The sequence below is a fragment of the Pan paniscus genome, chromosome 1 (genome assembly GCF_029289425.2).
Source record: "Pan paniscus chromosome 1, NHGRI_mPanPan1-v2.0_pri, whole genome shotgun sequence".
NCBI lineage: Eukaryota > Metazoa > Chordata > Mammalia > Primates > Hominidae > Pan > Pan paniscus.
Window position 1 is genome coordinate 206,442,079 of NC_073249.2, and position 13,888 is coordinate 206,455,966.

Sequence of the window (13,888 nt, forward strand, 5' to 3'; positions counted from 1 at the left end):
GTACTGTGAAGAGAATACCAGGGCGAGACAACTCCGTTTTTATGTTTTCATTTTTGTTGATGGTTAAGTGCACAAATTACAAACGCAGAACTTGATTCATTTCTACAAAGTGCTTTCCACAAAGCATGCCCATGAAACGAGCACCCAGACTGGGAACCTCAGAAGGACCTGGGCTACCACAGGTGGGGGACAGGGACATTCTCCTGGAGGTAGAGACTTCTGGGGGAACTGAGAGAGAGAACCAGCGCTGGGTGGCGTGAGGAGGAGCATTGGGATGAAGCCTGAAGCAGGAGTGAGGTCAGCATCTTCTAGGAGCAGAGAATGGGCAGATGTGGCTGGAGAAAGGGAGTGAGGCCTGAGTCAGGGAGAGCGTGATTCTGCCCACGGTGAGGGTCACGTGCACTGCCTTTGGAGCTTTCTCTGTGCTGTCTGGGTCTCCTGATCCTCATGATGGCTCCTTGGCCATCTGCAGGGTCCTCCCCACCCCCTCGCCCCCACCACCGTCCTGGCAGCCTAAGGATCTTGCCAAGCATAAAACTTTGCCTCTTTTGGCTGGGCGCGGTGGCTCTCGCCTGTAATCCCAGCACTTTGGGAGGCTGAGATGGGAGGATCACTGGAGGTCAGGAGTTCAAGACCAGCCTGGCCAACATGGTGAAATGCCGTCTCTACTAAAAAAAAAATACAAAAATTAGTCCGGCGTGGTGGCGCACGCTGTAATCCCAGCTACTCAGGAGGCTGAGGCAGGAGAATCCCTTGAACCTGGGAGGTGAAGGTTGCAGTGAGCTGACATCACGCCACTGCACTTCAGCCTGGGTGACAGTGTGAGACTCTGTCTCAAAAACAAAACAAAACAAAACAAAACCTTTTTGCCTCTTTAACCTCTTTAGTTTTTTATTTTCCTGGATTTTTTTTTTTTTTGAGACAGAGTCTCGCTCTGTCACCCAGGCTGGAGTGCAGTGGCGAGATCTCGGCTCACTGCAAGCTCCGCCTCCTGGGTTCACGCCATTCTCCTGCCTCAGCCTCCCGAGTAGCTGGGACTACAGGCGCCCGCCACCACACCCAGCTAATTTTTTTGTATTTTTTTAGTAGAGACGGGGTTTCACCGTGTTAGCCAGGATGGTCTCGATCTCCTGACCTCATGATTCGCCCACCTCAGCCTCCCAAAGTGCTGGGATTACAGGTGTGAGCCACCGTGCCTGGCCTTTCTTGGCTATTTTTATATCTTTTCTTAATGCTCCTTGTTATATTTCCAGTTGAATTCAGTCTCCCATAGATATCTTGAATTAGGTCTACATTTCTAATATTTTTTCCTTTCTTTTCATTGATGTCCTATTTCATATCTTCTTGATTTTTTTGTCCCTAAGTTTTTCAATTTTGGATTAGAAATGTTCATACCTGTGAATGCCTGTTTAAGAACATTTTATTCAAATGTATTCTAATTGGGGTTATTTTTTATTTCTTATTTTTGAGAGTCTCACTCTGTCACCCAGGCTGAAGTGCAGTGGCACGATCATAGCTCACCATAACCTTGAACCCTTGGGCTCAAACAATCCTCCCGCCTCGGCCTTCCAAACTGCTGGGATTACAGGTGTGAGCCACTGCACCTGGCCTTGTGTTACATTTTTATCTGCTGGCTTGGTTCTGTGAGCTTGTGCTTTCGGGGAGAATTTTCTTCACTGAAATGTTTTGATTTTTATTTTCTGTTTCTTCTGGTAGCTTTGGTTAGACACATCTGTTCTTTTCTGTTTACTTTGTAAACAGTCATGTTTTTCTGGACTATCAATAACAGCTGAAGGCAGAGATGAAGTTTGAGGTGGTATCTTAGTTTTCTTCATTCGATAGCACACTCTTCTCTTTGTATAGTGAAGTGTAGTTTTAAATAGAACTCTAGGCCAAGCACGGTGGCTTATGCCTGTAATCTCAGCACTTTGGGAGGCTGAGGTGGGCGAATCGCTTGAGCCTGGGAGATGGAGGTTGCAGTGAGCGGAGATCGTGACATTGCACTCCAGCCTGGATAGCAGCATGAGACTCTGTCTCAAATCAATCAATCAATCAATCAATCTCTGATTTGTTTCCTATTGCTGTGTTAACAAATTACTATAAATTTACTTACTTAATATACACAAACATATCATCTCACAGTTCTGTAGGTCAGAGTCCAGGTACAGTGGGGCTGGCTTCTCTGCTTAGAATTCCACAAGGCTGAAATCAAGGTGTTAGCAGGGCTGGACTTCTTTCAGGAGGTTCTAGGGGAAGAATCCTTGTCCACACTCATTTCAGGTGTTGGCACAATTTAGTCCAATGAAGTTGGTTGCGGGACTGAAGTCCTCATCTTTTTGCTGACTGTTGGCTGTGGGTCACTCTTGGCTTCTAGACACCGCCTGCATTCCTGGGCTCCTGGATCCCTGCAAAGACAGCCAGAGTGGGAAGCAGTCCCTCTCACGCGTGGAATCTCTCTGACTCCACTCCTGCCTCATCTTTCAGAAGCATCTCTTCTACCACATCTCTCCTGCCTGCCTCTCTGCCTTCTCTGTTGCTTTTATTTTTATTTTTCATTTTATTTTGAGATAGGGTCTCACTCTGTCACCCAGGCTGGAGTGCAGTGGCACAATCATAGCTCACTGCAGCCTTGACCTCCTGGGCTCAAGAAATCCTCCTGCCTCAGCCTCCAGAGTAGCTGGGACTACAGGTACGCACCACCACGCCTGGCTAATTTTTTTATTATTGTTATTTTTTGTAGCGGAGGGGTCTTGCTATGTTACCCAGGCTGGTCTCAAACTCCTGGGGGTCTTGCTGTGTTACGCTGGCTGTCCCAGGCTCAAACGATTCTCTTGCCTCAGCCTCCCAGGTAGCTGGGACTGCAGGCGCATGCCACTGCACCCAGCTAATTGTTTTGTAGAGAAGGGGTTTTGCCATGTTGCCCAGGCTGGTCTCGAACTCCTGAGTTCAAATGATCTGCCGGCCTCAGCCTCCCAAAGTGCCGGGATTACAGGCATCAGCCACTGCACCTGGCTGCAAAGTCCTTTTGTTTTTTTTTGCCAAGGAAGATACCATATTCACAGGCACAAAAACAGGGGGCAAAAATCTTGGGGGTGAAAGCTTATTTTTTTGGTGGTGGTTGTCTTTTGTGGTTTTCTCTTGTTTCTGCAGGACTTTCAGTTTCCACCTCAAGGGCGCTTCCCACTTCTAAATGCAGCACCTTCCGGAGACTAACTCCTCTGGTCCTGCACACGTATTGGTCTCTTCCATCAGTTTCTCATTTTCAGGTTTCAGATCCGTTTTTAGGATTGTCTTGCTCCTTGTGGAGGGACTGCACCCTGCCTTCCATCACCTCATTCCTCCTCGCCCCATGCTGTCCTGGATGCTCTCTGCTTACCTCCCCATGGGATGGCTCCGGGGCTGTCTGCTGGACTGGGGGGTTTATCTCTGTACTTCCATGTGATTCAAAGCTTCCAGCGTTCTCTGTCTTCAGGTCATGCTGTAGGCTGGTTAAGGGTGGCTTTATTTTTCTCTCCTGGTTCTTCTGCATGTTTTTTTGGAGGTCTTGTTGGAGAGATTCAGGCTTAGATGGATGTTTTCATCCTCAGGTACCTAGAATGCTGTTTATTTTATTTTATTTTTAAATTTTTTTTGTATAAGGAAATATGTACGTATGTGTGTATACACACTGTTATGGTTTGGCTGTGTCCCCACCCAAATCTTATCTTGAATTATAGCTCCCATAATTCTCATGTGTTGTGGGAGGGACCCAGTGGGAGATAATTCAGTCATGGGGTCGGTTTCCCCCATACTGTTCTTGTGGTAGTGAATAAGTTTCATGAGATCTGATGGTTTTATAAGGGGAAACCCCTTTCTCTTGGTTCTGATTTTCCTTTTGCCTGCCACCATGTAAGATGTGCCTTTCACCTTCCACCATGATTGTGAGGCCACCCCAGCCATGTGGAACTGTGAGTCCATTAAACTTCTTTTTCTTTATAAATTACCCAGTGTCGGGTATGTCTTTATGAGCATTGTAAAAACAGACCAATATACACACACACAAGAACACACGTGCCATCTCTTTCTTAGATAAAAGTAGCTCTAGTGCACGCTTTCTTCTACCTAGCTTTTCTCACACAACAATGTATAGTATCCTGAAGGTCACAGCAGTATGGAGAGATACTCCTCATTCTTTTCTGTTTTTGAGACGGAGTCTCGCTCTGTTGCCCAGGCTGGAGTGCAGTGGCCTGAGCTCGGCTCACTGCAATCTCCGCCTCCTGGGTTCAAGAGATTCTCCCACCTCAGCCTCCCGAGTAGCTGGGACTACAGGCGTGCACCACCCATGCCCGGCTAATTTTTGTATTTTTTAGTAGAGATGAGGTTTCACTGTGGTGGCCAGGCTGGTCTTGAACTCCTGATCTTAGGTGATCCACCCACCTCGGCCTCTCAAAGTGCTGGGATTACAGACGTGAGCCACTACGCCTGGCCTCCTCATTCTTTGACAACTACATAGCTCTCCATCGTGAGGCTGGATCATTGCTTATTGAGTCAGTCCTCTCTTGATAAACACTTGGGGTGTTTCCAATATCTTGTAATAATAAAGGCTGCTGTAGTAAACAGCCTGTGCATATGACTTCTGTATTCTTGGTGGGTTTCTTTGGAATCTATTCCTCCAACTAGGGATGCTGGGACAAAGGGTAATGCAAGTGTGATTTTGCTCGATGTCACTAGATATGCCAACTTCTCCTCCATAAGGATTGTATTGTTTGGCATTTCCACTAGCATGTATCCATGTGTTTCTCACCAACAGAGTATATTTACAAAAACCTGGATTTTCCTTTTCTTTATTGAGATGAGGTCTCACCCTGTTGCTCATGCTAGAGTGCAGTGGCACGATCACAGCTCACTGCAACTTCAACCTCCTGGGCTTAGGTGATCCTCCTACCTCAGCCTCCCGAATAGCTGGGACTACAGGCATGCACCACCATGCCTGGCTAATTTTTGTATTTTTTGTAGAGACAGGGTTTCACCATGTTGCGCGGGCTGGTCCCAAACTCCTGGGCTCAAGTGATCCTCCTGCCTTGGCTTCCCAAAGTGCTGGGATTACAGGCATGAGCCACTGCATCCAGCCCCTAAAACTTGGATTTTTACCACTTCGTTAGGCGAGAAATAATGTCTCAGTGTAGTTTTTTGTTGTTGTTGTTGTTGTTTATTTTATTTTATTTTTCTGAGATGGAGTTTCGTTCTTTTGCCCAGGCTGGAGTGCAATGGTGCAATCTCGACTCACTGCAACCTTCGCCCCCCAGGTTCAAGTGATTCTCCTGCCTCAGCCTCCCAAGTAGCTGGCATTACAGGCATGTGCCACCACGCCTGGCTAATTTTTTGTATTTAGTAGAGAGAAGGTTTCACCATGTTGGCCAGGCTGGTCTCGAACTCCTGACCTCAAGTGATCCACCCCACCTTGGCCTCCCAAAGTGCTGGGATTACAGGCGTGAGCCACTGTGCCTAGCATCAGTTTTAATTTGCATTTTTCTTATTGTGAGCAGTGTTGAATAGTTTTTCATATGTTTTGTGGCCATTTGCAGTTTTTCTCCAAACTATTTTTATTTCTTTTGCTCATTTCTCTATTAGGGTGTTGTTCTTTTTCTTTTCTACATGTAGAAACTCTTTATACATTAGGAATATTAGCTCTTGGTCTGTGATATAAATTGTAAATTTTTTTCCAGTTTGTCTTTTACTGTGCTTTATGGTATTTTTGCCATATGAAAATTTTCAATTTTTAGATTCTGTCAAATTGACCAACTGTTAAAAAATTATTGCATATTGATTTTCAATCATGGGAAAATTCCCTCATGTTTTTTTTCTAGAACTTCTATGGTTTCGTCTTTTTTACATTTAAATCTCTGATCCTTAATCTGTCACAGGGGTAGAGAAAAAAAAGTAAATTAATGATCTAGTTAGAGTTTATCTTGGTACATGTGTGAGGAGCTGCTTCGATATTGTCTTTTCTTTTTTTCTTTTTCCTTTTTTTGAGACAGAGTCTCAGGCTGGAGTGCAGTGGCACAATTTCCGCTCACTGCAACCTCCATCTCCTGGGTTCAAGTGATTCTCATGCCTCAGCCTCCTGAGTAGCTGGGATTACAGATGTGCACCACCATGCCCAGCTATACAAAAAGAAGTACAAAACTTACATTCCAAAAACAATGAAAAAATGTGAAAGTAATTAAGAAGACCAAAATAAATGGAAAGACATCTCATGTTCATATGAATTGGCAGACTCATATTGGTGAGAGGTCAGTACTCCTCAAACTGATCTACAGATTCAAGGCAATACCCATTAGAGTTCCTGCTGGTTTCTTTGCAGAAATTGATAAGCTGATCCTAAAGTTTACAATGAAATTCAAGGGACTCAAAATAGCCAAAACAATCTTGAAAAGAACAAAGTGAGGGGAATCACACTTCCTGGTTGCAAAGCTTTGCTACAAAGCTACCGTAATCAAGACTGTGTGGTACTGGCATGAGGACAGACACACAGATCAAAGGAATACAGATGAGCATCCGGAAATAAACCCTCATATTTACAGTCATCAATTAATTTTTTTTTTTTTTTGAGACAGAGTCTCGCTTTGTCGCCCAGGCTGGAGTGCAATGGCGTGATCTCAGCTCACTGCAAGCTCCGCCTCCGGGGTTCACGCCATTCTCCTGCCTCAGCCTCCCGAGTAGCTGGGACTACAGGCACCCACCAAGATGCCCGGCTAATTTTTTGTATTTTTTAGTAGAGACGGGGTTTCATTGTGTTAGCCAGGATGGTCTTGATCTCCTGGCCTTGTGATCCGCCCTCCTCAGCCTCCCAAAGTGCTGGGATTATAGGCATGAGCCACCGCACCCGGCCCTTTTTTTTTTTTTTTTTTTTTTTTTGAGATGGAGTCTTGCTCTGTCACCCAGGCTGGAGTGCAGTGGCGTGATCTTGGCTCACTGCAACCTCTGCCTCCCAGGTTCAAGCAATTCTCCTGTCTCAGCCTCCCAAGTAGCTGGGACTACAGGCACATGCCACCATGTCTGGCTAATTTTAGTATTTTTTAGTAGAGATGGTATTTCACCATATTGGTCAGGCTGGTCTCGAACTCCTGACCTCAGGTGATCCATCCGCCTCGGCCTCCCAAAGTGCTGGGATTACAGGAGTGAGCCACCATGCCCAGCCTGTCAATTGATTTTTGATAAGGATGCCAACATAATTCAGTGGTGAAAGGACAGTCTTGTCAATAAATGGTGCGGGGACAACTGGATATTCACATGCCAATGAATAATGTTGGACCCCTACCTCACACTCCATACAAAAATTAACTCAAAATGGATCCAAACCTAAATGTAAGAGCCAAAACTGTAAAACTCTTGGAAGAAAACGTAGGTGTAAATCTTTGCTACCTTGGATTAGGCAGTGGTTTCTTAGGTATGACACCAAAAGCACAAGTTACGTAAAAAAAAAAAAAAAAAAGAGGGATAAATTGGATGGTGCAGTGGCTCATGCCTATAATCCCAGCACTTTGGGAGGCCAAAGTGGGAGGATCGCTTGAACCCAGGAGTTCAAGACCAGCCTGGACAACATGGGGGAAACCCTGCCTCTACAACAAATTTTAAAAATATTAGCCAGATGTGGTGGCATGCACCTGGAGTCCCTGCCACTCAGGAGGCTGAGGACTGGAAGAGAGGGAGGACTGGGAGGTCGAGGCTACAGTGAACCAAGATCATGCCACTGCACTCCAGCTTGGTGACAGAGTGAGAATTTTATGGCATATGAATTATATGAATTATGTCTCAAGAAAACTGTTACAAAAATTATCGTGCTGGGTGCAGTGGCTCACACCTGTAATCCCAGGACTTTGAGGGGCCGAGGCAGAAAGACTGCTTGAGGCCAGGAACTCCAGACAAGCCTGGGCAACACAGGGAGATGCTGTCTTTACAGTAAATTAAAAAATTAGCTAGGCGTGGTGGCTCACACCTGTAGTCCCAGCTATTTGGGAGGCTGAGGTGGGAAGATTGCTTGAGCCCAGAACGTCGAGGCCACAGTGAGCTGAGAAGGTGCCGCTGCACTCCAGCCTGGGCAACAGAGTGAGACCCTGTCTCTAAAAAAATAACAACAAACAAAAATTATTGTGAGTGATTCCAGATGTACAAAAACATATAATGATTATTATACCCACTAACACCATGTGCTTACTACCCAGTCTAAGAAATGGAGCAGGGCTGGGCGCGGTGGCTCACCTGTAATCCCAACACTTTGGGAGGCCGAGGTGGGTGGATCACCTGAGGTCAGGAGTCTGAGATCAGCCTGGCCAACATGGTGAAACCCCGTCTCTGCTAAAAATACAAAAAATGAGCTGAGCGTGGTGACTCAAACCTGTAATCCCAGCTTCTTGGGAGTTGAGGCATAACAATCGCTCAAACCCTGGAGTCAGAAGTTGTAGTAAGCTGAGATCATGCCACTGCACTCCAGCCTGGGCGACAGAGTGAATCTGTCTCAAAAAAAAAAAAAAAAAAAAAAAAAAATGGAGCAGGCTGGGCCACTGTAGCTCACACCTGTAATCCCAGCACTTCAGAAAGCTGAGATGGGAGAACTGCTTGAGTCCAGGAGTTTGAGACCAGCCTGGTCAACAAAGTGAGCCTCGTATCTATTTAAAACAAACAAACAAACAAAAGAAGTGGAACATTGTTAATCCAGTTGAAACCCCTGTGCACCAGCCTCTCTGTGGCTGTCCTGCCCACCCATGTCCTGCCAGCTGTTCTCAAATGGGTGAGTATCAGTGCATGAATTCATACATCCTTCTTTTATTTTTATTTATCTATTTATTTATTTATTTATTTATTTATTTATTTTGAGACAGAGTCTCACTCTGTCGCCCAGGCTGGAGTGCACTGGTGTGATCTTCACCTTCACCTCCCGGGTTCAAGTAATTCTACCTCAGCCTCCTGAACAGCTGGGATTACAGGCGTGTGCCACCAGATCTGGCTAATTTTTTTGTATTTTTAGTAGAGATGGGGTTTCACCATGTTGGCCAGGCTGGTTTCAAACTCCTGACCTCAAGTGATCCACCCACTTCAGCCTTCCAAAGTGCTGGGATTACAGGTGTGAGCCACCACGCCCTGCCTCAAACATCCTTCTTTACTAATCAGACTGTGAGGAAACAGACTGTGCACCAGGTAGTCTTGGGGCTCAGGGAGAGGGTGGTTATGGCTGGGGCTGGCAGTCACCTGTGCTCAGGAGGGACCGGGGGACCGGTCTGGCAGACTTGAGCAGGAGACCAAAAGAATCTGGAACCCTTGATCAGATCAGGGTGGGTCTTACTCTTAGGTCCGTTGTTTAGGTCCAGTGTTTGTCACACCGTCACACAGGGCTGTGGCAGTGGGAGAGTGAGGATTGTCAAGTCGGAGAGTTTGTGCCTGTTGTCCTCCTTAGAGATGTCACTTGTGCAATTCTCTGATATCCTTTAGAACTGTGGTGTTGGATGTGGGGATTTCTCAAAGGCTCCTGAATAAAATGTACAATGGGAGATAGTGACTGAGGGGCTGGCTGTTGGGATTGCTGATCAACTTTTCCCCTACATTTTGCAGGGCTGGGGGGACACATTAGGTGCTCATTTAAATGCTGGGTGGAGAGGCAGCAGGGTGATTGGATAGACGGAAGGATCAGTGGATGTGAGAGGAGGTGGATGGATGGATGGATGGATGGAGGGAAGGATGGCTGGATGGATGGTGGGGATGAGAATGGATGGCTGATCAGGCCAATGAACAGACGATGCGTGGCTGCTGGCAGGACAGTGAGTGGACAGGGTGGTTAGACGGAAGGGGAGGTATCTTTCCCTGCTCACTGCTTGTCATCCTTTGCTTTCAGCTTCGGGCAGCAGAGGTGGAGATCAAAGATCTGCAGTCCGAGTTTCAGCTGGAGAAGATCGATTACTTGGCCACCATCCGCCGGCAGGAGCGTGACTCCATGCTCTTGCAGCAGCTCCTGGAGCAGGTGCAGCCCCTGATTCGCAGGGACTGTAACTACAGCAACCTGGAGAAGATTCTGCGTGAGTCCTGCTGGGACGAAGATAACGGCTTCTGGAAGATCCCACATCCCGTCATCACAAAAACCAGCCTCCCAGTAGGTCAGGAGCTTGGCTGGCCCTTGCCCTCCCCTCCCTCCTTCACGGCTTACCATCCTGCAGACTGGCAGGGAGCGTGGGCCTCTCCTTGCAGGCTGTGGGTGTAGCAGACACGTGACCCTGGGTACCTGATGCATCAGGACTCTGAGAAAGTGGTGTGTTCTGGAGGCAGACAGATGTGGGTTGGAATTCTGGCAGCACCATTCCCTGTGTGCCCTTTTTGGGACTCGGTGTCTTCATCTGTGAAATGGGGATGAATAACAGCACCTTTCTTAAAGTTGCTGTAAGGCTTGAAATGTGTTAATAGGCCAGGTATGGTGGCTCACGCCTGTAATCCCAGCACTTTGGGAGGCTAAGGCTGGCAGATTGCTTGAGTCCAGGAGTTCGAGACCAGCCTGGCCAACATGGTGAAACCCTGTCTCTAAAAAAAAGAAATAGAAAAATTAGCCAGGCATGGCAGCATGTACCTGTCGTCCCAGCTACTTTGGGGGCTGAGGCGAGAGGATCACTTGAGCCTGGGAAGTCAAGGCTGCAGTGAGCCAAGATCGTGCCACTGCACTCCAGCCTGGGTAACAAAGTGCGACCCTGTCTCAAAACAAACCCCGAAAAAACAAAAACCAGAAATGTGTTAATACACAGAAAACCCTTACAGCAGTGCCTGGCACATAGTGATGCTCGCTGCATGTCATTGTTATCCTAATCAGCATTGTCACTGGTTCATCCTTACGACAGCCCTGAGAAGACAGGTTTTCTACCCATTTCACATAGGAGGACACAATCTCAGAGGGTCCAAAGTCACAGTCACAGCAGTGAGTGGGAGGACCGTGGATCAAAACCCACAGTTCAGAGTTTCAGGCCTGGTTCCGCTTCCGCTCTTGCTGCTGACCTCCCGTATGGCCTTCCGAAGATCACTGTCCCTCTCTGGGCTTCTTTACAAAGAAGGGGTTGGATAAGATGACCTTGAAAGCCTCCTCACCTCTGATGAGTCTCAGAGTAAAGCCAGACATGCTGTGGCTCTTTCTCCAGCCGTGGACCTGACTCTGCCCATTTGGGGAGCCTGCAGTGCCCCCCAGGAGTCCTCCCTCTTGCTCAGAGTGTTCATCCAGGTCCAACATCTCTGATGTTTATTGACACCATCCCTGCTGAGACCCCAGCCCGCTCCATTTCCCACATGCTCTGGGATGCAGCAGCCTTCCTGTCTGTTCCCACCCTCGCCTGCTGTCTTGCCTGGAAGCCCCTTGGCTGCTGTCTTGCCTGCAAGCAGATGAGGGTCTTCTCTGGTGCCTGAGCCCCTCCTGCTGTCTGTTTCTTAAAATTATCCCTTGGCTTGGGCTGGGAAGTGTCCTCCCCTGTTTAAGCCTGAGCCAGGCCTGACCCCCACCTCCACCTGTGCCCTCCTCTAGGCCTTGCACCAGGCAGCAGTGACTTCAGCTTTTGTTTTCTCATAGCAGTTTCAACTGGGCCACAGAACAAACCAGCCCGCAAAACCTCTGCAGCAGACAATGGCGAGCCGAACATGGTGAGGACCGCGGGAGAGGGAGTGGGGTGTCGGGGGCTGGGAGGGCTTTGCCCCCAGTGCTGTGGGTCAGTGTTACTGCGGAGAGCTGGTTTTCCACTTTCCTCCCGCCTAAGGATTAAAGAAGGGGCCAAGGCTGGATCCTTTTCATGTCCCTCCATTGGCACCTAGACCCTCAACCCCCTCTGGCCCTCATTCAAAGGTACTCACAGTCATAAATACCAAGGGAAAGTAGATGGTTCTGGTGGCCCGTCTTGCCGGTGAAGGACAGAGGCTTCAGCCTCAAACTCAGAGGACAAGCAGCACATTCTGGTTTCCTGCTGGTAATCCTCAGACCAAAAGGGTCCTCACAGGGTTCATGAAGCAGTAATTGGGATTCCTAAGTCACTTTATTTTCCCGTCTCTCATATTCTGTCTTTTTTTTTTTTTTCTTTTTCTAAGCTCAGTGGCAAGACCTATCTCCTATATTTTATAGTGCAACAGAAATGCATGTTCTTAAAGCATGGGTGGTGGTGGTGGTTTTTTTTTTTTTTTTTTTTTTTTTTTTTGAGATGGAGTCTTGCTCTGTCACCCAGGCCGGAGTGCAGTGGTGCGATCTTGGCTCACTGCAACCTCTGCCTCCCAGGTTCAAGCAATTCTCCTGCCTTGGCCTCAGCTGGGACTACAGGCGCGCACCACCATGCCCAGCTAATTTTTGTATTTTTAGTAGAGACAGAGTTTCACCGGGTTGGCCAGGATGGTCTCGATCTCTTGACCTTGTGATCCTCCTGCCTCAGCCTCCCAGAGTGCTGGGATTTCAGGCATCAGCCATCACTCCCGGCCTCTATTTTATTTTATTTTATTTTATTTATTATTATTATTATTATTTCGAGACAGAGTCTCGCTCTGTCGCCCATGCTAGAGTGCAGTGGTGCGATCTCGGCTCACTGAAAGCTCTGCCTCCCAGGTTCAGCCATTCTCCTGCCTCAGCCTCCCAAGTAGCTGGGACTACAGGCACCCGCCACCAAGCCTGGCTAATTTTTTGTATTTTTAGTAGAGACGGGGTTTCACTGTGTTAGCCAGGATGGTCTCGATCTCCTGACCTCGTGATCTGCCCGCTTCAGCCTTCCAAAGTGCTGGGATTATAGGCGTGAGCCACTGTGCCCAGCTAAGCGGGGTGTTTTCAACGAAACTCTTCCAGTTTTTTAAGTTAGCTGGGAGCTACTGTCCCCAGCAGCCACCAGAGGCCCAGACAGAAGGGCACCAGCGGGAGTCCACCAGTCCCTTGGGGTGGCCTGGTCAGCAGGCACAGCTTCCATGACACAACTCCATGAACAATGATATGAAAGTTGTTATTATTTACAGATCCTCAGGCTAGGCAGGGCCACCAGAGAGGGACCCAGGCAGCTGGACCCCCTGTTGGTGTCCTTGTGTCTGGGCCTCTGGTGGCTGCTGGGGACAATAACTACCAGCTAAGTTAACAGAGAAACTCTAAGAGTTTTGTTCAAAACAAGGGGTCAACAAAATTTTTCTGTAAAGGACCCGATCATAAATATCTTGGGCTTTGTGAACTATGTGGTCTCTGTCACAGCCACTCAACTCTGCCACTGTAGCACAAAAACAGCCACAGGTAATACACAAATGAATGGTGTTCCAATAAAACTTTATTTACAAAAATAGTCTCCAGGCCAGATTTGGTCTGTATGCCATAATTAGCTGATTCTGCCTTAAGCCATTACAAATATTTCAGAAAACCCACATAGAATATACCTTTACAGTTATGATAAGACCACTCCTAGGCTAATGAATTCCAACCAAACATCTCTGGCTGAGCAACTCAGGCTGCAAGGGGCCACTCATGGTGGTCTAGAGCTTGATTGGCAGCTTCATAAAAAAGGGAAAGTTGCTGCCAGGAAAAAAGACATTCTTAATCTGGGACCACAAAGAGGTTATGTCAGAATGCTTTCAGCTCCAAGCGATAGATACCAAAGCAAACAACCATAAGAAAAATAGGGAATTTTTTAGTTCATGTAAGTGGACCAGTTTCAGGCACGGCTGGATCTAGGGGCTGAAACAGTCAGGGTCTGTGTCTGTCTTCACCTCTTTTTTTTTTTTTTTTTGAGACGGAGTCTCGCTCTGTTACCCAGGCTGGAGTGCAGTGGTGCAATCTCGGCTCACTGCAAGCTCCACCTCCCAGGTTCACACCATTCTCCTGCCTCAGCCTCCCAAGTAGCTGGGACTACAGGTGCCTGCCACCATGCCTGGCTAA

At 47.6% G+C, this 13,888-nt stretch overlaps 1 protein-coding gene across 6 annotated transcripts in view; it reads left to right on the top strand.

Annotated features, from left to right (window-relative positions):
• KIF17 (kinesin family member 17) overlaps positions 1 to 13,888 on the top strand; it is a 54,542-nt gene that overhangs the window by 34,753 nt on the left and 5,901 nt on the right. For 4 of the 6 annotated variants that reach the window (XM_003814400.4, XM_055097221.2, XM_008967065.4 and 1 more), the window contains exons 12-13: positions 9,869 to 10,127; positions 11,573 to 11,643. In XM_003814400.4, the coding sequence (XP_003814448.1) occupies positions 9,869 to 10,127; positions 11,573 to 11,643 (330 nt within the window). The remainder of the gene's footprint in view (positions 1 to 9,868; positions 10,128 to 11,572; positions 11,644 to 13,888) is intronic. The other 2 variants (XM_055097222.2, XM_008967063.5) reach the window with 1 other exon arrangement.